The following is a 24,727-nucleotide window of genomic DNA, read 5'->3' on the forward strand; positions in this document are numbered from 1 at the left end:
GTATTTAAAAGCTGACTGTTTCAACTTTTGCAGCAGTTTTGGAATGACCTGTCTACCAGCAGAGTTCTCTGTTGTATGATGGAAGCAATGTACAAAGCATTTGGTACAACTGGTCTGTTGGCTATTCTTGCTTATGCTGTTGCTGAGAAGAGCAAAATAATAATGTACAAAGAACTGAAAGAGTAACAAGTGTTAAAAGCAATGAAAAGTGTCCATTGCAGACCAGTACAGCATCCACACTGATGCTAATGATGCACCAGACAACAGCAAGACCATAAGGTATTTGAACTCCAGTTGAACTGCAGCAACTAATTGAGTCATGGCCTCTAACTTGGAGGTGCTAATCCCCCACAGAGGTCCTGATATCTTCAATAAATAAAGAATAACTATACTTTTTAAATTATATTTTTGTAGTAAACAAACCCTAGATGCCAATAGAAGTGCTGTCAATGCCCACCAGGGGGCTGCAGCTCACACTTTGGGAATCACTGCAACAGGGGGTTGAGAGAACTCATTGGTACGCCCCTGAAATCAGACTTTATGCTGGTGTCAGGGGGACGAAATTTAAAGTTTGAATTGGTGCAATGATTAGTTGAACGTGTGCTGTAAACTAATTAAAGAAACACTTGTTTTGCCTCTGGGATATCTGTAAATAGTTTGCATTGCTGCGGCAGCAGCCACGGGGCGGGATATAACTTCAGCAGAGTGCGCGAGGAAAAAAAAAAAAAAAAAGACGCTCCTTTGACGTCAGCAACGGTAGGTTTCAGTAGTCCAAGATGGCGGCGGAGAGCGGGTTGGTTAACAGAACTCACTTGGAGAACAACTATAGCCACGGACTCGATGGCAAAGGTAAAGTATTTTTATTTGTGCGAAAATACGTGTGACAGCGAGCTGATGGGGAGAGTGAAGCCGGGACAGCGTTTACGAGTTAAAGTGTTTATGTTTCGGTGGTCTTTGTCCCAGTCAGGGGGGTTTACCGTTAGCCAGACGTTTCTGTTTTCAGTTGGAGAGACCCGTGGTGTCCTGCCAAATGCCCCAGCCAGAATGTGTCTAGTGTAGCTCGCAAACAGAGGCAACTTGGTTTAAAGTCTGCGAATTTTACTTGAGTTGAAATGAGGGTTTGAGTCCTCACTGTTAAAGTGTGGGTTTTTTCTTAAGTAACTTGGGGAGAAAACGCAGCTGTAGAAAAGTGATTCCGACCCGGATACAAAATTCAAACGCGACACCTGTCTGCTCGTTTGTCCGGGCCGTCACTTTCACCTGGTTTCAGGAAGGACCCACGGCTTGTCCGCGCTTTTTTTTTTTTTTTTTTTTTTTAAACTTTCCACATCCTGCATGCTCACTATAAACTGCCTTAAAGTGCTTTCATTCTTAAGTTTGAAACCAATGTCCTTAAACCGGATTGTAGGCAATACAAATCGAGTAACGTCGCGCTAATCTCATCCCACTAATGACTGGGATATTTTTACATACCCTATAAGTAGTCTGCTCACTTTGTTAGCAGACCTAAACAAGGTAATTGCCAATCAGATCTGCATTTGCTTGTGTTTTTTAGCAGAAAATAAAAATATCATAGCCGTGAACCTATGAAGATAATGTAGATCATTTGTCTCCTTTTTCATTTAGGTTTTTTGTATTGAATTTTATGTATTTTGTATATTCCTTGGCAGAGTTACATTAGCCTATTGCCATTGAGTGTAGTTGTGATGTAATACAAAGCTCTGACTTATTAACAATTTTAACACAAACGAGAGAATTTAACGTTTTCCAGATGATGATAACATGTCTTTGTGATAAAGCTTCTTAAGCCTTCTTTTCATCCCAGTGGGCAACTTCTATACCGTGCTGAGGAAAGTGGTTTTGCCATTTGTGTTTTTATTTTCCCTCCCCACACATTTGTCACACAGATAACCTGAGTAAATACAATATTCAGTTTTTAAATGAGGATGTAATTTATTAATGGAAAAAAGGTTAGCTACCTGGCCCTGTGTGGAAAAAGTAAGTAGCCTCCCTTATAAAATATGACTAAACACATTTTTGTGACCTTTCACTAATCACACCCAGCCCTGATTACTGCCAGACCTGTTGAATAAATAAATTATGCAAACTGAACCTGTCTGACAAAGTGAAGTCGGCTAAAATGTCTTAAAAAGTAACACATCAAGGAAAACTCTACTGAAACTCAACAAATGAGAAACAAAATCATTGACATCGATCAGTCTGGAAAGGATTACAAGGCTTTGAAACTCCAGTAATTCACTGTAAGAGCCATTATAAACAAATGGAGTAAACTTGGAGCAGTGGCGAGCTTTCCCAGGAGTGGCCTTTGGGAAAGTATTCTGTGTTCTGATGAAACAAAAATTTAAACTTTTTGGAAGTCAGGATCTGGCCTACTTGCTCTAATTGATGGAACCATAAATTCTATTCTCTACCACGAAATCCTGAAGGAGACTATGTGACTAGCAAGTTCAACCGCACTCACATTATGCAGCAGTACAATGATCTGAAACACACCAGAATAGTCCAATTCTGAATAGTTTAAAAATAATCATTTTGGAGTGACCTAGTCAAGTCCAGTCTTAAATCCAATTCAAAGGCTTTGGCATGACCTTAAACAGGTTGTTCAATCTCAAACCCTCCTGTGTGGCGGAATTAAAGCACTTGCGAAAAAAGAGTGGGCAAAAATTCCTCCACAGTGAAGTAAGACTCATTGTTATAAGCCCTGTGTGTGGCACAACCAGGTGTTAGGTTAGGGACCAGTTACTTTTTCACACATCAGGTGTTTTGGGGCTAATTTTCCCTTAATAAATTAAATCATTAAAAAAAAAGAATATCTTTGTCTAATATTAAAATTTGTTTGTTTTTAGTTATAAATCAGAAAGGGGCAAATACTTTTTCACAGTACAGTATATTTAATTGTCTGCTAAAACTACATAGGCTACTACCGCAATCTTTTATAGCATAACTTTTTAGTAGATTTCATTTTAGGGTACAAAAGTTTTTTGACACCCAGGAAAGGGATTGTGACCTTCCCATAAAAGGAAAAATCCACAGGACTATGATAAAAATACTTTTAATCAGTTTAGAATAGAATAGCCTTTTATTGTCATTGTACAGAGTACAACGAAATTGGAGTGCCACTCCCTTGGTGCAAGTTTCAATAATAAATATAAATGTAAAATATAAAAAGTACAAAAAAACAATCGTAAGTACTTTGGTCTTAAAAGTTGGGTTTAGTTTACTTAACCTTAAAATACACGTTTGGTTATCAAATAACCATAAATAACATGAAAAAACATTTTGTTAAGTAAGATAACTGTTTACATCAATAGATAACCCCTGAGAGAGCTAGATGTCATATAAATAGTCTAAACCTGCAAAAATAAATAAGGCAACTAAATCTATATTCCTTTACAGGTAGAAAGAGAGGTGTGGAAGGATTGATTTCAACATGCAGCAAATTTTACAGGAAATCTGCCATTTTTTATAGATCGTGCCAGGCTAAACCAGCAGTTTGCATAGAGACAATTTTCATTTTACCTCATTAAGACTGTGGTCAGGCAACAAGATATCCTTTTCATGTTTAACCCTGTTAAACAGACGGTTTGATAAAAGATTGTAATGGCTTTTACCTGCAACAGTTCCTTCAGTAATACAGTGAACAGAAGTGGTGTGCTATATCTTTGCTACCAGCTGTGTGTAACAGAAAGGAGAGGCTGCAGCTTCACCATAAACCATCATATAATAGCTATTGGTCTAAATTGGACTGTTAACTTGCCCATGATACTTTTCACTGTTTTACTGAGCTGTGGTCATAATGGTATGTTGAAATCTACAGTTAATGTTAAATGTTGTTAAAACCTGTCACATCTTTCCCGTCTATGTTGCCATAACTTCAACTTGTTTTACAAATGTAGAAAATGGTCTGTTGTCAGCAGTTTAATGCAGCGTACATTTGTTAAACCAATTCAAAATATTTGACTGAATACTAAAGAGTTGCTGCTGTGACAGTCAGGAATCCTTATCGTGATAACCCTTATGTCTAGTTTGGAACACACCAGCTGACTCTGTGGCAACAACAACATTCACTCCGGTTGCTCTTAATCTGCACTTTGTCCTCGCAGACTTCACATTGGTCTGCTTGCTGCAACTCAACATTTCCCCTTGTTGACTCGTGTCCAGAGAGGCCAAGTCAGGTTGTCTTTTAGTGTTGGAGTGCAGGGAATTTAGCATAGCTGCATCTTAATAGCCTACAGTGAACTCCTCCTTCTTTATGCATTGAATAAAAAAGTATCACCTAGTAGTTAACATGTATATTCTGGATGTGCTATGGCTGGAAGAAGGAGTTTTAACCAAGCTTGTGACTAGCTGGTGTTACTAATCTGTGGTTGCAACAGTAGATTTTTGCTTGAAATTTTCTCCTTTTTTTCCCCCCAACACTTTAAATGCCATTTTTCTTTCTTGTGACTCAACTAGAAATGTTAATTGTTTAATCATGCTTGACTAACTGGATATGTTTTCTTTTTATAGTACAGTTTTACTCCCAAAGGCCAGTTTCTTTGTAATTTTTGCACTCCTACACAGATATTGCCTGTTTAAAGTAGGAAACATTCCATATTTAGACAGCTGCTTAAGTTACTGGACTGTAGCTTTATCAAAGTCTGCCTCAGATGTAGTGCAGGAGTCGAGGGGAGGGGGTGAGGGCAGGGAAGCTCATTTGGGATATGCTGCTGAGATGTAGGCTACCTTGCATACTATTCTTGCACTTGATAGTTAAAGATAACTGTGTAATGCTTCGGAAACCTTACTGCACTAACCTGATGTTCACTAGGGCTGGGTATCGTCACTGATTTCTAGAATCGATTCAATTCCGATTCACAAGGTCCCGAATCGATTCGATCCACGATTCGATTTAATTCGATTCGATTCAATTTAAATCTGGGAAATTTTGACAGTCAGAAATATAATTCAGATCAGTACATTTACATATTTTTGTATCTATAAAAAGGAAGCTGACACTCGCAAGACTTTATCCAAGCTGTGAGCATCACAGCAGATGCCTTTGTGTCAAAGTAGCTGAAGATAAAACACAGAAAAACATGTAGGTGATTTTCCTGGCCTGGGATTTTATAAAAAATATTCTGCAGTACATCAAAAACGAAAGAAAACCATTAATTAATGAACATTACCTCTGACGTTACAGCGGTTTTATTAGAGACACGGCTAAGCATTTTGCATTTTGAATAATTTTAAAAAGTTTAAATTTGTTCAGTATTGAACAGCAGAAATGAGGTTTTCTTTTCGGAAGAATGTAAAAGGGAAAAAAACAGCGGCCGACAGCGCTGTAAACAACAGTAGACTTGTGCGTAACAAGCAAGCGAATAATGAAGAAAGCAAAACTGTTCGAGAGAGAGAGAGAGAAAGAGAGAGGGAGAGAGAGAGAGCTGCGCATCGCAATGGAAGCAAAACAGTAAAAGAGTGAATTCATGACGATGTTTATGTGAAGCGTTTGGATCTTCTTTTGCTGCTGGTTCGGTCAATATTGTTTGGAGAGAGATCAAACTAACAGCCTTAGAATCAGCGCATAAAGGGCGTGAACACAAAGCGCGGACCCGGATCAGCGAGCTGTCGGCTTTCACTTTCAGCCCCGACTGTGAGAAAGGCGACATCTAACTGATTCTGATCCGCGGGTCACGCCCTGTGTTTAAGTCTATGTGAAGAATCCCTGTACCTGCTCTCATTTACTGTTTGGTGGTTCTTGAAATTTTGTGAGATGTCACCAGAGATTCTGGCATTTCGGACAAAATAAATTTATATTAAAAAATCGATTCAGGATTTTAATGAATCGATTTTACGTTATCCAAGCCAGAATCGATTTTAATCGATGAATCGATTATAAAAACCCACCCCTAATGTTCACCTCTACAAATGACAACATCTTGTACTATACTATTGTTTCCTTTACATTTCTTGTTAATCTTTCCGCCATTATTCAGATTTCGACGGCATAACTACAGATCACTGCAGGCACACAATGCACAAGTATTAGTTCTAGCAGCAGTATTGGTCAGTTGCAGACTTGCATTCTGTACATAGATTGATCACAGAGGAATAAATTGCCCTTTAGTGTCCTGATTGTGTTTACATATTGCTCCAGTGCCGATTAGAGCTGACTACACCACAAGCAGCACTGGTTTGCATGGTTGTTTTACACTTTGCTTGTTTACATCTTTCTGTCACAGAAATTGAGATGTTTCAATCCATCCCGAGTAGCATTGGAGCATTTCAAACAATAGTTAACTGATGGGGATTGTTTCACATTAACACTAGGGCTGCCACAAACGATTATTTTGATAGTCGACTAGTCACCGATTATTTTTGCGATTAGTCAACTAATCAGATCATCATCCATTGGACGTACAGCGTACAGCTTATTGCACCAGCAGCATCTGGTCTTATATAACTATCATTAGCTTACAGCTTGAAGTGTTTGTGCTAACTAAAAATAAAGACAAGATGGTAGTTTATTAATTTTTAATGAAATTTGCAGATTGTTTCGGTGAAGTTTAATAAACTCCTTGCTTTCTAAAATATAACAGGACACCGGAGTATATTCTCCAGCGTCTCACACTTCTGATAATCAGCTGTCTGCTTGACAGTTTTAGCTGTGCAAAAACTATAACTTTAATCTCAGCCAAACTGATTTACTCAGGAACAAATAAAATACTAAAGAAAGCCAAACAATAACATTTTTAAGTTATCTAAGTGACTTATATATATGTTTAACCTGACTAGTGAAAGACGGCGGTGGGTTTGAAAACGATTTGCCGGGAGTCCAGTGTTCTCACGGCTCTAGTTAGCCTTGCCCCCGCCTAGCTAACGAGCTAGTGGGTAACAGACGTCTCCGAAAACGTCGGAGCGCTTTTGAAAATATGTGGTGTCTTGATAAACTGAGCAGATATTTGAGGTTTACACAGCTACATTCTCGCCTGAAAATATGTTAAACGTTTATTTTGTGACCCAGAAAGAATAATAAGAGTAAAGTTAAAACTAACTAGCTGCCGCCATTGTTGACAGCTGCGCTATGAATTCTGGGACACAGCTTCTTCTTCTTCTTCGGGGTTTAATGGCAGCTGGCATCCTTGTACATGCAGTGCTGCCATCTTCTGTTTCAGTCCGTTATTACACTCTTAAATCCTACTACTCATTCCTGCGTCCTTTGTGATCTTACAAAGCTTCGACGACGATTTTAATAGTCGACATAATCGTGACTAGTCGACTAATCGTGGCAGCCCTAATTAACACTTACACTTATTAAGAAAATAAGAAGAATTTGTCTTCTAACGTCATCTAATGAGGGATCTAGTGTTTAAATGGCTTGTCAACTAGTCATGCATATCTCTAGGATTTGTGTGCTGCTTTATGCTTGTGTGATGCAAATTCCTCATCATCAATTGTGTGTCAGGGAATCGTGTAAGCCAGTTAACATCTGCTCTGTGCCATCATAAGATAACAAGTTAAGGAGGCTAATTTTAGGCCTGTCCTCATTTTCTGGAAGCGGAGGAGCAGGGCAGTGCATTTGCTAATATATCATGAAGTGTTGTAGTGAGTGCACATATCAGCAGAGCTAATGGGGTTTTACTGTCTGTTATGCTTTCTTGCATACTCGGCCTGTATTGTTTTTGTTTTGCAACATAGGCCCCTCACAGTCCTAGCAGAATAGTGTCTTTGTGTAGGTCTCTGCAGTCTGTGCCACTTCATTCTGCTAAGTGTTGCTTTGGTCTTGATGGAAACCTGCAGTGCCACAGACTAAGGAAATGCTCAGGGCTAATTTGTGTGCAGAGGAGATTACTGTAACTGCCCTGTGCTTACAACACTGCTGTGGCCCGTTTGCAGCTCCAAGAGGGTCTTTGGGTGTCCTATTTACAGTTGTTCTCTTAAGAAATATCACCTGATGTTCTCAAAAGCTTAAACTGTTAGACAGCTGTAATTAATCTTCAGGTTATTTAAAAAAAAAAAAATTGATTGTTTGCTTCTCCTTTGTGAGAAAACATTGAAAAACAGTGTTGTTGAACCCTGAAAACCTAGCGTAAGGTTCCAAAATATTAGACTAATGGTAAAGTCCAAAGATCCACATTATTAGTAGAAGTAGAATATTACAGAAAGAAAAGAAGCAAGACATCATAGATGAGGAGCTTAGAAGTCCAAGTATCACACCATTAGAAAAGTTTGACCCATCACCACAGAACTTTCTACAACCTTATACATTTCAGAAATTTTCCCTTTCCTTTACTTTGGTACAAATAGAAATTTATTATAGAAGTAAAGAATTAGGTAGACAAATATAACAGGAAAAAGGTTCAGTTAAGTAAGGCAGGACACATTCTTTGCTTCAACGATATTTAGTCAATCACGCTTGCATGCAAAGCCACTCCCAAATCCAATTTTGAGCTAGGAAAAACTTGGTTATAAAACTTAATTTGAACATTTAAAATGTATATGAAGTTAAGCTTAAACCCTAAGTCCACACTTAATGGGTGTCTCTCACAGGAAATACTGCTCCTTAGTTGCTTTAAAAGTTCTGCAAGAAGTTGAGGCGTTATTTCTATTATTTGTGTATTTCACAATCAAACATAACTGCCCAAATGGCTGCCGATCTGAGCTAGTTTTTAGTATGCTCTTAAACAAAGAATAATCACCTTTGTTACTTTCCACCATTGCTTTCCTTGCTGCAGCTGCTTATATTCTCTAAAGCACGCCAACTGTTCTGTGCTGGCTGTGTTCACTGCTGTGCTGCCAGCAGTGAACACAACTGTCACAACTGAAGCCCTCTGTTAGCTGATGTTCTGGTCATGTGCTCTGAATATTTCCTGATTGGCTTTGTTTCCCTGAGAAAAGACCTGTAACCAAAGTCATTTTCAAAAATATTTATTTCCTTTTTTAAAAAAAATTAAATTAAATTAAATTTAAAATCTGTGTATTCTCACATTTGAAGAACAGCAAATAATTCAATTTTGGCATTTTTCTTGATTTAAAAAAAAAAAATCTTTTGTGTACATGCTCTACCGGTACTTGCACAACTTTTTTTTTTTTTTTTTTTTTCCTTCTTCTTTAGGATTTCCACTTTATCTAAAAACATGCTCAATTTCTGTAAGAGGCCACGGACTCGCAAAACAGACTATTAATTTCAAGACTTGACTTTCTTGTTTAGTTAAAATGTTCGACTGAAATTTGTGTTATACATAAGTGATAGCGCTTTTTAAAATAACTTTCTTGTAAAATGACTAATGGCACAGCTTGTGGTCATGAATAGAAGAAGTTGTGTATAATTGCTCCATTTGTTTTTCAGTTAAACACACAAGTAATGCATAACCTTCCACTTTCATAATTGTGATGTCTTATCTTGTATTGTCAGTTTTGTTACTCCTGATAAATGCTTAGTATCTTGATGGTGTTTATGAAGCAGGAGCTCATAGTTATACATTTTTTTTGTAAATATCAGGACTTCGATGGAGGTCATGTACTTATCAAGAATGCCAAGCAAATTAGAAGAGACTGGTCACGTTGCTTTCCAGACAGCCCATTTGAATCTTGTGACAGACGTGACTGAGACAACTTGGTATGAATGGCTTGTAACCCAACCTGTTTCATAGGCTGTCAATAATTTATATTTAAGTACACAGTGAACTGTATATTTAAATAGTGTCATTTTAGCCTTTACCTGTGAATATTCTGAATCTTTAAAAGAAAAAATGATACAATGTTTTTGTTTTAAAAGATGATTTTGTATGTCATTCAAAGATGCAAGAAGCCATTCATCTGTAAATAATAGATTTTGGAGTTCATCAAACTCATGTTTACTGCCTTTATGCCAATGATACAGGAAGAAGTCAGTTTTTAAGGAAAGGGATTTAAGAGTTAGTAAATATTTACAGGACATTTTGGGGAAAAGGCTGAGAACAACACTAAAAGCACTGTCCTGCTGACTTACTTTACTTGTCCTTTTTTCCTGGCCCTTTGTGATTTTTCAACACATAGCTATTTTAGAGCTTGACCTAGTTGAAGGGAACCAGAGTGGATAGCAGTATTTAGCCCAATACACAAAGCTGGAAAGAGTCCCGTCTTTAGTTTGATCCATGTGGCATTTCTTTTTTTCTCTCTCTAGCTTTACAGAACAGTAGTCTAAAGGAAGTTATTTTCCTTAGAAATAAGGAAGTAAGCTTTTCCTTAGAAAATAAGCTGGTCGCAAAAGTCCCGTTTCTCACTTTATCTTTTATCATCTAGCATGGTGTTATGTAACCACTTTCATTTTAGCTTTTTATCTCCATTTGGTCTTAGGCTCTAAAGGTGTCAATGGATTCAAAGATTGCACCATTTCCCAACGCAAGGCTCCAAAACCTGAAGCGAAATCTGAAGATGACAATGATTTGTTTCCCAGAACCATGGATTTGGGCAAAAATATCAGTCCCACCCCCCAACCAAAGGAAGGGAGTCAAGAAAAAGATGTGAAGGTTTGATGTGTTTTCTACCATATTAGTCTATTAATGAGATTTAGGATATGTAAATATAACAATACTTTTATAAATGTTTGAAGTAAGCAACACTTAGGAGAATAATGTGACCAACTGAATTCTTTGAGGGTCACTACAAAAATCACCTGAACCTCCCCGACAAACCTGACTGTTTGCAAACTTGTGTCTTCAGCCTGTGGAAGAGAAAAAAGTGGCCGGGCCCATCCAGATTGTCCAGGCAAATGAGCACAACTTTGAGCTGAACGCCACGGCACTGGAGGAAGTCTTGCTGCAGAAACATGTGAAGGACCTGAACGTGGTTGTTGTGTCTGTGGCTGGAGCCTTTAGGAAGGGAAAGTCCTTCCTGCTGGATTTCATGCTGCGCTACATGCACAACCGGGTGAGACGACTGTTGTATTTACACTTTCTGTAGTAGGGATTTAAAAAATAAAATAAAATAAAATAAAATTTTAAAGGTACACATATTAGTTGCATTACATTTTCCAAATATTTAAAGAAATGTCAACCAACATGCATTTCTGAGCTGTCTCTTTCTGTCTGAGGTTTGCATCTTTTTCTCTCAGCCCGTGTGGCTGTTCTGGCTTCCTCCTACAGTCCAAAGACATGGAAGTAATTCTAAGCTGGCCATAGAGTATGGGAACATGAATGAATGTGTCTTTCTGTATTAGTCCTGGACATACACTAGAGACCTGTTCAGGCTGTAATCCACTACTTTCCCTATGACTTCTGGGATAAGCTCATTAAATTACACTGTGTCAGACCTGTTGTTGTTGTTGTTGTTAAAGAGTCATTATTTAATCATATTGGTACAACAACCCGGAGCATTAAAGATATTCTTTAGATATAAATAAAGACAGTCAAATTGATGTCTCCTCATATATAAAATTTACTACTTTCATTTGTACACAGTTTCACTGAGCTGAGATATAGATTAGTGCTAATTTTGAACCCAAGATGTGTTTACATGAGCTAAGTAAACATAAGAGTTTATCCTTGCTCAAAGGGTGACTATTGAGTAACATTTTCAGTCAGTAGAGATTGTGAAATTGGGTAGAAATGAACAAGGACAGCAGAGGACACTTCAACTAGTACTTGCATGCACAGGTGACGTGCAAAGACGAGTGCTTCCAGTTTTGATTTTGTACTGAGATACTTGCTGAACCAGGAGAGTAAGATTTTGAGTGTGGTCCACGTGAGCACAGTATCTTGTTTATTTCCTATAGAAGTGTAAACGGTGAGTCTTTGAGCCCCTCTAACAGCAGTTGGACACACAGAAGCAGTCAGGATCACCTTACACTTATTTTCAAATAACACACACGTGAACACATACCAGGAAATACAAAAGGGTGTTGCAAGTATGGTATTTCTCAAAGTTGTTGGGCATGAACATGGGCATTCATGAAGTTATTGATAATTAATTCAAGTTTATTCATGACTTAATGGTACCACTAGACTTAATAAGTGTGTGCAGCTTTTTTTTGTTTTTTTCCTTTTTATTACAGGGAGTATTGTCTGCAGGTATTTATTATCTGTCATCACATCACACTTGGACACTGCACAGATATGTACTAATGGGGAATCAGTACTCTGATGTACTCTGACCTTTAAATCACACATTTGCTTTGAAGCTGCATTTCCTATTTGTGGTCAGTGGGATAAACATTCATTGTCACAAAGAGTTACCATTAATTGACGTTTGTGCTCGCAATCACAGCAGTTGACTGGCAAAAATATACTATATTATGTGAAATTCTACATTAAGAAATCATTTTTTTATTCTACATTAAGAAATCATTTTTTATTCATCTGTTTGTTCAGCTTGTGTTGATATCTCTTTGAACAATGTTTAGTTGAAACGTGTTGCTGTAATCATCATAGATGCTATAAAACATGTTGATGGTGATTAACCTTTGGTTGCTTTTCCTTCATTTGGCATACTGCATTAGTCTTACATGCACCATTCCAGAAACGTTACAACACACTGCACTGACAAAAGACCTCGGGTTCGGCCCCATTGGGCAGTGTACCTGTGCAATTTTCACTTTTATCTTTCATCCTCTCCCAGTCTTAGACAGGAATTCACATGGATCTAGATGACAAACAACCTTGGTTTTCATCTCCCTCTGTTCCCTTCTCTGTCTCATCTTGAATCTTTCCTTTTCAGGATAAAGACTCATGGATAGGAGGTAATGATGAGCCCCTGACTGGGTTCACCTGGAGAGGAGGGTGTGAGAGGGAAACCACAGGAATTCAGGTCTGGAGTGAAGTGTTTGTGGTGGAGAAGCCTGATGGTGACAAGGTAGATACAACACCTCCACTCATTGCCAGACATATTTATCATGAACAGTTATTTTAATATTTTGTTAATGAATTTTCAAGCATTTCAACACAAACTTGTGCTGAATGTGTTTTGAACTCGTTTAATCTCATCCCGACAGGTTGCTGTGCTCCTTGTTGACACACAAGGAGCATTTGACAGTCAGTCTACCATAAAGGACAGTGCTACAGTTTTTGCCCTCAGCACAATGACCAGCTCTGTTCAGGTGATATTCAAAGCATGTCTTTTCTTTAAATATAATATATTTACATATTTATTTTAACATATTAAGATGCAAGCCTTGCATTACATTTAAGTTCTGTTTTTTGTTTTTGGTTCTTTCAGGTGTACAATCTCTCTTCAAACATACAAGAGGATGACCTGCAGCACCTCCAGGTTTGTGTCATTTTGTTTCTTCTCTCACCAAAAAGTACCATCAGAATATTCAGTTCTTTCATCGTCATTTATTTTTCCTTTCATATGAAGCTCTTCACTGAATATGGCCGTCTTGCAATGGAAGAGGTGTCCGAGAAACCTTTCCAGGTACTGGCTTTTTCTTTTCGCTGTGTTTGTTGCAATTCACAGTGTACATTGTTTGAGGTTTGAGTCAGCCCTTTTACTGAAAACAAATGTAGTGTGGACAAGTAAAAAACTAAAAAAAGAAGAAAAATAGCCTCATTTATTTCAGTTACAATGTTGTTGTTTTGTTTATTTTTTTTTTCATAAAATGAAAGATATTCTCTGAGTTTCTGTACTGTTGGTTTTCTCTTTTAGTCTCTAATGTTCCTCATTCGGGATTGGTGTTTTCCTTACGAATTCTGTTATGGAATGAAAGGAGGCAATGAATTTCTGGATAAAAGATTGCAGGTGAGAATTATATTTCAACGCAGATTCAGAAAATAAAAGGGGGGAAAAGTGTCGGAGGTTACAGGCTTCTAGACAGAAGAAACCTACCATACCATACCCTGATGTTCACACAATGATTATTGCTTCCTGCAGCACAAATAATTTTAACAATGTTCCTGTTATGGATGGCGTATCTCTTCTTGAAAAACACAAAGTCAGTAACAAGCTCACATTTTCACTGTGTGTCGATGCAGGTTAAACATAATCAACATGAAGAGTTGCAGAATGTGAGAAATCATATCCAGCACTGTTTCTCCAACATCAACTGCTTCCTGCTGCCACATCCTGGCCTGAAGGTGGCTACTAACCCAAAATTTGACGGCAGGCTGAGAGGTGAGAACAAGGCACAGTAGTAATGTAGACTAATGGCTAAAGACGTGGTAGGTGCTGGTTGTACACGGAGCCTGCTCAAAACATTGCAGATTGGCGCCTATATGTTGTAGCTGTTACCTCAGCCAGTTTCAACTCTGCTGTCACTCCCTTTCCTGTTCATGGCAGTTTTTCAACCAGTCAACTGCCATGGATTTATGCATGGCATTGTCCCTGTCAGGCTTAAAACCAGAAACCTGAGAGAGAGAGAGAGAGAGAGAGACGGAGAGAGAAAATTGTTTGAGTGGTATTTCTAACTTCAAAAATGATAGCTGTCCTAACCCTTGCTAATACTGATAAAAAGAGAATTACAACGTGTCTTCAGAGTGCCAAGTTTTACTTCTAGGATTATGTTGCCATAGCTCTTTGGACTGAAATTACATAACTTTCCATGTTTTAGACATTGATGAAGACTTCAAAAAAGAGTTGGCCCAGCTCGTGCCTCTTCTTCTGGCGCCGAGTCAGCTGGTAGAGAAAGAGATCGGAGGCAACAAGGTCACCTGCAAAGATCTTCTGGAGTACTTCAAGGTGGTGCATAATTTTAAATAAATACCAGTCTATGACCAAAATATGACCTATTGTTGTTAAGATAAAATTACATTTAAAAAGCGACAGAGGTCTCAGTGTATACAGGATTACAGCTGCTTGCACAAATGATTCCAGTGCTTTTCATACTGACCTCCTGCACTACAAATACAAAGCTTCAAATTGTACACCCTTCTGCCTTTTTTTTTTTTTTTTTGATAAATCACAAAAGCTTGAGAGTGAATAAACGACACATAGCAATCCAGAGCTTTTGGTAAACTGTGGTCTCACTGACAAAAGTATTCAGTTCTTTGTCATCAGATTTCATTTCTCCAACTTTCCAAAATAAGTGTGCCCAGTCATACTTGCATTAAATTTTATTTAGGGGTTTTTGCAGTATTAAGTCATTTTTAAAGATAACATCAGCCTTTTACTTGGAGTACTTGTTAAGTCACCTACCTGCCAGAGTGTTAACTAAAGAAACACTTTGGTGATGCTGAGACTCATTTTTCTTTCCTGCAGGCTTACATAAAGATCTACCAGGGAGAGGAGCTGCCTCACCCAAAGACCATGCTGCAGGTCAGTAATTGGGAATCTTTTAAGTCATCTCATTTTGATTAGGGTTGTGTTCAATCTTTTTGTCTTTCATTTTTTTTGATAGGCAACAGCAGAGGCCAACAACCTGACAGCTGTGGCAGGAGCCAAAGACCTGTACAGCAAGAAAATGGAGCAGGTAAGGACCGGTTTATCCCTGATATTCATCATGAATGAAGTCTAAAAGGTGCCCAAGTCCAGGGAGCAAATATGGGAATATCACTGCCTTATTAATTGACCTGCGCTTCCTACCTGATAATCACCTGGCATTTTGGGCAATAAGTTTCAGGCTACATTTTCCAGCCTGACAATAATCCCTGAGACATTGCCAGTGCAGTAAGAGTGTACCTGGATAGAAAAAATCCTCACAGTGAATAATAAAGTGAAAAGAAAGAAAGAAAGTGTACTTTATTGGTCCCCGTGGGGAAAATCCCTCTCTGCATTTAACCCATTCACTCAGTGAAGCAGTGGGCAGCCATTGGGCGCCCGGGGAGCAGTGTGTAGGGACGGTACCTTGCTCAGGGGTACCTCAGGGTAGCTGTTCAGGGGAATCGAACCCCCGACCTTCCGATCATGGGGCCACGACTCTACCTACTGAGCTATCCCTGCCCTTAAGTCCATTAGAATTGTACAAACTCTGCCTTTGCCTTATCAGTGCATTTCTATGTACGTTCGACCATGTTTCAGTAAATCACTGCAGCGTCCTTCCTTTTTTCTTTTTCTTTTCACAGTGCTGTACTTTGAGTGCTGGTAATTCTGATCGATCTAATTTTCATAGTATCGCAGTCAAGTATTTGCATGGATGCATTAAGTATATGAAAACTATCTTGCTGACTAGTTTTACATGACTGACTCAGGAAAATACAGTAAATATTTTCCTGTGTAAATGTAATAAGGTACCAACAAACAAACAGAATGACTTAGAATTTCATACTACTTAGAAATAAAAATTTAGAAGGAAAGACTTTCTCCTGATATCATCTCCTCCTCCCTACAGGTCTGCGGTGGGGACAAGCCTTACGTCGCCCCGGCTGATCTGAAGCGCTGCCACGAGGAGATCCGCGATTACTCTGTGTCTTACTTCCGCTCTGTGAAGAAAATGGGGGGCAAGGAGTTTTGCCAGCGCTACCAGAATCAGCTGGAGTCAGAGCTGGAGGAAACCTACACCAACCTCTCCAAGCAGAACGAAGGCAAAAACATCTTCTACGCAGCACGCACCCCTGCCACGCTTTTCGCTCTCATGTTCATCACCTATGTGGTGTCTGGAGTGACGGGTTTCATCGGCCTGAGCACCTTAGCCACACTGGCTAACCTGGTCATGGGCGTGGCGCTGCTGTCGCTCTGTGCCTGGGGTTACGTGAAGTACTCAGGAGAGTTTCGGGAGGTGGGAACGATTATTGATGAGGTGGCAGAAGCACTCTGGGTGCAGGTGGGTAGACAGTGTGAGAGGAGGGAGAAAAGTGTGTGTGTCTCTGTGTGTGTGCACAGACTTCAATCGACTGGCTTGGTTTTCATCTCCTAATTTTTTATGGTGGTTTTTTGTTTGTTTGTTTTATTTTTTTGTTGATATTGTGGCATTCCTTTTTTTTTTTTAAGTCCAAAAATCAGTAATAGTTCAGTGCCTTTATATACTGAAAGCTAGCCAATAAGAAGGAAATCATAGTGCAGAAGCACCAAAGATCAGTTTGCAATAGAGGTTTGTCCTTTTTACATTTAAACCGAAACGTACAATTATGAACCTTATCGATGCATGAGTGTTCATCAAGCATAATGATCAGCCAGTTGTAACTCAAAAGAGACAGATTGACAACCATTTGATCTATTAAACTGTATCTCTGTTCACTGCGTCATACAGCAGCAGCAAAGCAACGGTTACTAATGGGAGAAAGAACAAGGCTAACAGCAAAGAGTCAGTAGTTTGTTTTTCACAAATAAAGACAACATTTTTGATTTGAGCATCTTGTTAGACACTTGTCAAAGCGCTATTTGCTTGTAAAGTAGCCAAAAAAAACCTTGCAAACTCCAAGAAGGGCTTTTGTGAGGCACTACACTAAAGCAGGGACACATATATATTCTGCGTTCACAAACTTAATCATCAGACTGTTAGCACGAGGGTCCGTGCTGACATCTGCGTGCCTGCTGGTTTTTGACCATACGAAGCAGGGGCTCTCCCATTGAGAATTTACATATCATCACATTACATTTACATTCTGTCAACCAGGAATGACAAGTATAATCTAGACTTAAATGTGAGAAACTAGTGAAGAGAAATTACAGTAGCTTGCAGCCCAATCTGATGCTGAGATGAAGTGAGAGTAGTTTGAATAATTCAGGTGAATAATTGGTTATGTGGTCCATCTTGGGCCAGTTAATTATTATCCTTCTAATAATATCCACAGAGTATAAATCTGATGGATTTGTGTATTTGTTCTTACTGTTTTGTGTATTTAGTTTAAGTTGAAGCTTAATGTAAAAGTCATTATGTTAACAGCTTATTTTTCTCCAGGTTCATTATATCTGTGCACATCTGGTTTATTTTCTTCCTTACATGCTTCTCTTCCTCTTTGTCTTCTAGCCTTTTTTTCTGTCCTCTTATCCTGTTATCCTTATATTCACTTCACCTTACAGAGCTCCAGTGAAACCCAGCCAGCACATCCTTCATCCTCGTTTGTTTGCCTTCCCTATTTTTTTTTTTTTAATGTTTTATCACTCAACCTTCCTGTCTCTGTTTGTGCCTCTCCTGCTGTTTAGAGGATGGTAAGAAAGGTGAGCGATGTTGATTCCAGTTTTTGTCTGCCTGCATCATATCATTTCCTTCTCTGTTCTGATTTTATTTATCATTTTATTTATTTTTCCATCACTTCTTTCCCACGGCCTCTTCCAGTATCAGTGCCTGGTTCCCCTCTGTTTAACTCTCCCGTTCCTCCCTGCTTTCCTCTCAGGTCATTTCCAAACTTTTGGAGCCCGTCAGGAGCTGCCTGGCGTGGCCTATTTCTCTCCTCCCTTCCCTCCCGTCAGGAGCAACACTGGAATTGAAAGCTCTGTCTCCTCTCAACGACAACTACAAGAAGACCAACTAACTGCTGGTCAGCTGGTGGATTTGCAGACTCGTAAACGTGTATATCTTGTATCAAAACCTTCAGTTTGCTGGCCTCTTGATTTTTAATTTTCAGTCTGTTGATGCTGGATTTTTGTACTGGGTGTGAGCACGGAGCACGTCTGGGACACGGAGGCTGCACAAACGGTTTATAATTTTATTCTGTGTGGATAGAAACAAAGGTTTTCTTTTTCCTTGGCTTTGTTGTGAATCACGCGTCTTAAGAGTTTTCAGTTGTTTCCCTGGTCAGCACTTTGAAAAATACATCCTTTTTTTGTTTTCATTCCTTTTAAGTGCTTTTCTTCCCTAACCTACTTTCTTTTAGTTTCTGTCTCCTTTATCGACTATTTGTAACTGATAATCAGTTTGATCATCCGTTCATGCAGATCCTTTTTTTTTTTTTTTCTCCTCCTGCAGGTTCTGAAGCCAGTTACTGAGCAATACATGGGGGATAACATGAGACAGACAGTGATGAACTCTATTAGAGCCAGCTTGACAGAACAAGGCTCGCAGCAAACAAGGTTAAAGAGTGATTGATGCTCTTCCTCCTCAACTCTACCTGTTATCTTCATTATCATCATCCTCCACTGACTCGGCGTGTTCAGTCCTAGAACTGTGAAACTAGTTCAACACCAAAGCTGACCCACTTTTTTTGTTTTTCCTGCCAAATGTCCTTCATCACATAGCTGCCCCCCTCTTTATTTGCCTGTCGAGGACTTGAGGCCCTCTGCCTGCTCTGCTCTTCATCGCCCCCCAGTGCCTCAGCTCAGATATTGCATGTTGACTGAGCAGAGTCCAGCCTCCTGCCAAAACACCTGACAAATCTTCTCCAGTGTGCCATGCTGCATTGTGATGCATACTGAAGGCTGGCACACACGCGCACACAGATTGATGCTGGTAGTGAACTGCACTCGTATCATGATTAAGCTGTAATTCAGGGAAAACTGACACAGCTGTGGGCAGCTGTTATCAGCATTGGATGCAAACTGAATTCATTTCGTCTTACAGGCCAGCTCAGTTTACTTCCTCTTCTGCCTGGTGATAGCTTGTCCTGCAAGAACAGACAACTAATCGACTTAAAAAGCTCATGAAGATGTGACGCCCAAGTTTCTCTTGATTCTACTGAAGTGAAAGTAAATTAAAATCTGAGTCGGAGGCAATTTAAAGACATTTATCTACCACTGAAAATGTGACTTCTGGATAAAAATCAAAGCTGTAATTCTTTTTTTCTCTCTCTTCTGTCTGCCTCCTTTATTAGTTTTCTGCACTACATTTGGAAGACAAGTTAATCAGGTAACATTTGTATAATCCACATCTGGGCTCCCATCTTTGCGCTTGTTTCATATTCCATTATTATCTCTTGAGTCTCAATCCTCTTGTTCTTTACGCGTTATATCTGGACTTCTTGTAACAGACCTGACAGATTTTGGCCCACTGCATGCTGTTAAGAGGAGCTGTGTTATATCATGAGGAGCTTTTAGAGTCCAGCTATAGTGAGGTAGTTCAGTTTAAGTCACACTAGTGCTGATTGTTTGCAGTTTTAGGACCTACAGGCTGTAAGTTTGACTGTTGCTTTGGGAGCCCCAGCTCAGATGTTTTGTACATTATTTATGGTAAATTTGATGCTTTTGTTTTTTTATAAACCTTATTAAAGGATTAAGTTTGAGGAGCTATGTTTGTCCACTTTCTTGCTGAAAGTTGGATGAGAAGCAACACTCAGCTGCTGGTTAGTTTAGCACAAAGACATGATTCAAATGAAACCAGTGTCGGTGAAGCTAAGCTGATCAGCTTTTACTTTAACTGACACAAGTGAGTGCTGTAGGTCTCGTCTTCTCAGCTCGCTCCCCAAACCCCTTACCTGACACTTTACCTGCCTTTTTGTTGAGGCAGCTGTCAGAGCTTCAATCTCCAGAATGAAATGAATAAAATGTGCTTGACTGTTAAATGATCTAAATAAATCTACCCTGTCGGTTTAACTCGTCGCACCTGTCTTTTTCACATCGATTCCATCCACTGCTCACCTTAAGCACCAGTCTTGTACTGTACAGTCTTTTGTTTTTTGGGTTTTTTTTTTTATGTGTTCATACTACAAATCGGGCATGTACGTTGGATTAAATATTTAAATAAACTTTGTGTACATTTTTATAGCGAATCAGTTAAATGGTTATTTTTTTGTTTTCCTCTCTTGTTGATCAACTTACCAGTCTGTGGTTTAAGAATAAGTTGCTGCTGTAGGTTTAGTTTCTCCACGTGAGGATTGACGTTAGCGGAAACGCGTGAATAAATCTGACAGGAAAAGCATAGATTGTGATGCGCGGGCAGGAGAAGGTGTCTGTCTCTTTTAAAGATATCTCTGGTAATTTATTTTTGAATAAGATGTTTACCTTAAGAATAAATCATCAACACAACTCTTTCGGCTCCTTTTGTCTTTTATTCCTTGATGGAAGCATCTAAAAGGACCAGCAAGCAACACATGTATGTCGTGTATATGAAGAGTTGTCTTAACTGGGAAATGTGAATATTTTCTGCAGACTAACCAAACCTTTAATCCAAAATCTGATCATCACACAAGTGTAACAAAAAGAAACCACACTTTTCTTTGCATTCATTTAATTTGTGTTTCAAACACAAATTAAATGAATGCAATAGGTTTGGATTCATTCATTTTGCCAAAGGGATTAAAAAGATTCCACTGTGTTTATATGTAAATATCTGTATTTACATATAAACATACAGGGTTTAACAAATGTGTAAGACCTGTGTAAGACCTGTTCAAAAACATTTTCGGAATCTGTCAAAACCCTGTTTAACCTGAAATCATGTTTTTATATACTCGAGCTGGCACACTGGAAATCTGAGGTCAGATTAATAAACTAAACAGTTCAACTGTTCAGGAATGCAAGTAAACTAATTTGGCATCTTAAAAAAATACTTTAGCCTTTTTGTGGATGCAAATTTGAACAACAATTATATTTTAGGGATAAAAATATCAGTTTGATCAAAGGGCTTGTGCATACTGGTGGATAAAACAGGATTCTAGTAATTAACAGTGCTGTTGATTTAGGGCACCTGTGACATAAACCTGGTGGACTAATAAAGCACATGGTATACATAGTAATAGTTCATGTGTTTCTTTCCTGATTGATAATGTGGAAAATGTTTGGGGAGGGGGTTGTTTGTTTGTTTGTTTGTTTTTGGTAACACTGCTTTTGATACTAGTGATTTAGAATTGTAAATCTCCAGAGTTTGAAAAGAATACATTCATTTTCTCTCCTAAATAATACACTTAAAATAGTTTTTATCCTGTAGGATTATCGTATATTCCTACATATCTATACACATTTAATGTTGCAAAAATTGAGAATTCTGGTTAAGAGATGAGGCGTCTGTTAATGTATTGTAAATGACTTATGGCTCATGTGCAGCACCAAGGAGCTGAGGCTCACATTTACTGTTATTTACAGGTTTTATCTTGATGTGAAGCATGCTGTCTTCCTATATTTAGAGAAGGTGAAATCAAAGATGGAATAAATGTTCACATTTTACTCCCTCCCACTGTAATCTGTAATGTAATGACTAAACTCAGTGAAGATGGAAAAAGATCTATTGAAGAAATCTTTATTTTATTTTATTTTTTTTAAGGGTGAAAGGTTTCAGCCTGGTTTTACTGGAGGTCTCTTCCAGTTGAAAGGAAGTTCTTCCTCCCCACCGTCACCGAGTGCTTGCTCACTGGAGACCTTTCTGCTTTAATTTTGCAGGGTCCTTACCTTACAATATAAATCCTGTCTGTGAATCCCCGGAAGAAAAGCTAAAACTAACAGGGATCTGACTAAAGACTGAAAAATATAAATCACCCTGAGACAGCTGCTGGTGTGAACTGGCATTACATGAATAAGACTGAACTGAATGGGCTTGGCATCGCTTATATTTGGAAAGCAATTACACCACAGTCCCCAGGTTTGTTGTTTTTGTTTGAATTTACATAGAGTATTTTTATAGTATGGATTTCTTTTTTCTTCAACAGTTTCTTCAGCACTGAAATGTCCCGAGACGTGAAGTGCTGCATTTCCAAAACTGACCAACAAGAGGAGCCAAAGTCTTAAAAATACACAGAATGACTTTATAGTGAAATACAACATTTTAATGGCCTGTGACAGATTCCTACCCACATTCAAACAGACTATAGAAGCCCAGACCAGAGTGCTTATAAACAAGCAGGCTGTTAGTATTCATATGAATCCTGTGTACAATTAAAGCAGACTTCTTAGAAAATAAAGCCCTACAAGGCCACCAAAATGCAACAAATGACCAATTTTTATCTCCTATTGAGATACGAACGGCTCCCCAAAATAAGCTAAAAACTACATTTGCTATAAAACGTACAGAACATTTAAAAGAGAAAATACGCCATTTTTAAAGTCCCAATCTCACTCACATTGCCATGTAACGTGACTGACGGCTGCACGTTTTGCATGTTCATGATGCATTTATTCACAAAGTCTCATTTTTATCAGGTAGACGCAGCAATTTAAGAAAAAAACAAAACGTGTGACATCTGGATGAGTCAAACTGAAGCAAGAGAGACAATAATAATAATAATAATAATAACAATAATCTGAAACTACAAATGCTCGCTAAAACAAAGAAGATTCAGCAGGAGAAAAAAAAAAGTTATTTATAACCTCCGCTTTAGGATTCAGTCCATCTTTACATTCTTTGAGTTTTGACGTCTTTGTTGAGTAAAAAAAACTGAGCAGAGAGGAGTGAAGCAGTTCCTTAACCGAGTGATGGGTCAAGATTTCCCTTCAGAGTTCAAGATTTTCCCGTGTTGTCTTCATTTATTTGGCTTGATCCGCGTTAAAGACTGCAACGGTCTGGAGTGATTAACAGTTGCGTTTCATGTCTGATGTGTAAACGTTTTCAATTTACTGAATGAGCCACCGAGCACCATCTAAAAACCTCATTAACGACAGATTTGTTCTTTAAAAATGATTCCTTGAAGTAACTTATTTTAAAACATTTTAATCCTGTTTTGTTTTTTTTAAATAACAGTTGATCAATGAGTCTGTGCTGTAAAGACTTTGTGCTCTTCTATAACAAGTACACTAAAACTAAAAGTTTTGGTTTTGATTTCCACTCCAAATATTGATCTGATCAGTGGTTACCAATTAGAAAATGTCCTCAAAAACAGGAGAAACAAAGGTTTGCACACTGTGCTGCTGAAAAAAAAAAAAATCCCATTTCAGCTCTTGTTGAATGGATGAGTCTCAACTGTACACATGTCGAAAACTGAGGTCCTCTAGCCTGCTGTGCAGTCTCCTCTCTGTTACTGAAAGCTGCTCCCATACAGGATCATGACAGGGAAGATGTTGGAGGAAAGGATGGTCCACCTAAATCTACTTGAGGTTCTACTGCAGGTTTTAGATCGCAGCCCGGAAACCGAAGGAGACAGCAGCTCCCAGTGCCAAGCCGAGGGACAAGAAGAAGGCCATGATGGCCCCCGCCGTCTCTGCCTCGTGCTGCGGCACCTTCCTGTAAGGTGACAGAGGGATAAAATCAGTTAAGAATGAGTCGTTAAGGAACACAAAGTGGAGTGTCAGTTCTGCTTTGGTGCTTTTTGAGAAATGGTTCACAAGCTGGGAGTACCATCCTCATTCAGGTTTGACAGGGTTTCTAGTAGCTGATGGCTTGGGCAAAACTTGAAGATTGAATCAGGTAGCTGGGCTCTGATGAACACTGGCACTGAAGCATTCTGGGATTTTGAGGTTGGAGATAATGACTCAACAGCTGGTGAAGTCTTAACGGTGAGTTTATCTTATAGATAGAATATGGAGAGGGGATTGTCTGGCTGGTTAGACTACCTTCAATGAAAACTTTCGTTTCATAAAAAACAAAAGGTACTGTTTGAATTCGGAAGGCCTATTAGCAAACAGCTTATAGTGCAGGGGCGTAATATATAGACAAAGAAGAAGAAGGGGCATGTATGGAGGCACGGTCCCACTCCTGAAATTCAGATTATTATCTCCACAAACACATTTGAGAACTGAAAGTTATGTAGTGTTGGAGAGAAACAATCCACAGAGGCCAAATGTTGTTTGTTTTCCAGTCTATTCATATCCCAAATTAACATGCGAGTCTATGGGGATGGGTTAGGTTTATGAAGCCGGCCTCAAATGGTCACCAGAGGAAATGCAGATTTGGAAACTTGAGCACTGGCATCATTTTCAGCCCTGCTCACAGCCACTGATGTCTGCAGTAGTGTGGTGCCAGATTTGTTGCTGCTTTAGGTAGAAACACATACGACCGGTTCTACGTTAGGCATCAATTTTTAATATTTTCTCTCTGCTATTACATGTTATGTTTGTTTTGGGGATATCATTAAAGTAA

The 24,727-nt window shown here is 38.8% G+C and overlaps 2 protein-coding genes across 9 annotated transcripts in view; one reads left to right on the forward strand and one right to left on the reverse strand.

The window, feature by feature from the left end:
* Window positions 1-502: 502 nt before the first annotated feature.
* LOC113034862 (atlastin-2-like) lies at window positions 503-20,748 on the forward strand. 3 transcript variants are annotated; one of them, XM_026189979.2, is made up of 15 exons: window positions 503-849; window positions 10,339-10,511; window positions 10,705-10,911; window positions 12,697-12,831; window positions 12,971-13,075; window positions 13,195-13,245; window positions 13,336-13,392; window positions 13,624-13,716; window positions 13,950-14,088; window positions 14,525-14,652; window positions 15,172-15,228; window positions 15,311-15,382; window positions 16,241-16,672; window positions 18,186-18,329; window positions 18,758-18,897. In XM_026189979.2, the coding sequence occupies exons 1-14, from the start codon at window positions 777-779 to the stop codon at window positions 18,321-18,323; spliced, it is 1,860 nt and encodes a 619-aa protein (XP_026045764.1). In that variant the 5' UTR covers window positions 503-776; the 3' UTR covers window positions 18,324-18,329; window positions 18,758-18,897. The 3 variants fall into 3 exon arrangements, with proteins under 3 accessions (XP_026045764.1, XP_026045765.1, XP_026045766.1); XM_026189980.2 differs by having other exon boundaries at window positions 18,186-18,359; window positions 18,758-18,879; XM_026189981.2 differs by lacking the exon at window positions 18,186-18,329 and having other exon boundaries at window positions 18,758-20,748.
* A 1,711-nt stretch (window positions 20,749-22,459) lies between these two features.
* The window catches only part of LOC113034677 (equilibrative nucleoside transporter 1-like), a 40,578-nt gene continuing 38,310 nt past the window's right edge, over window positions 22,460-24,727 (reverse strand). For all 6 annotated transcript variants that reach the window (XM_026189501.2, XM_080288286.1, XM_026189502.2 and 3 more), the window contains exon 13: window positions 22,460-23,872. In XM_026189501.2, coding sequence (XP_026045286.1) covers window positions 23,761-23,872 — 112 coding nt within the window. In that variant the 3' untranslated portion in view covers window positions 22,460-23,760. The remainder of the gene's footprint in view (window positions 23,873-24,727) is intronic.

This window comes from Astatotilapia calliptera, chromosome 13 (genome assembly GCF_964374335.1).
Source record: "Astatotilapia calliptera chromosome 13, fAstCal68.1, whole genome shotgun sequence".
In the NCBI taxonomy this organism is placed as follows: Eukaryota; Metazoa; Chordata; class Actinopteri; order Cichliformes; family Cichlidae; genus Astatotilapia; species Astatotilapia calliptera.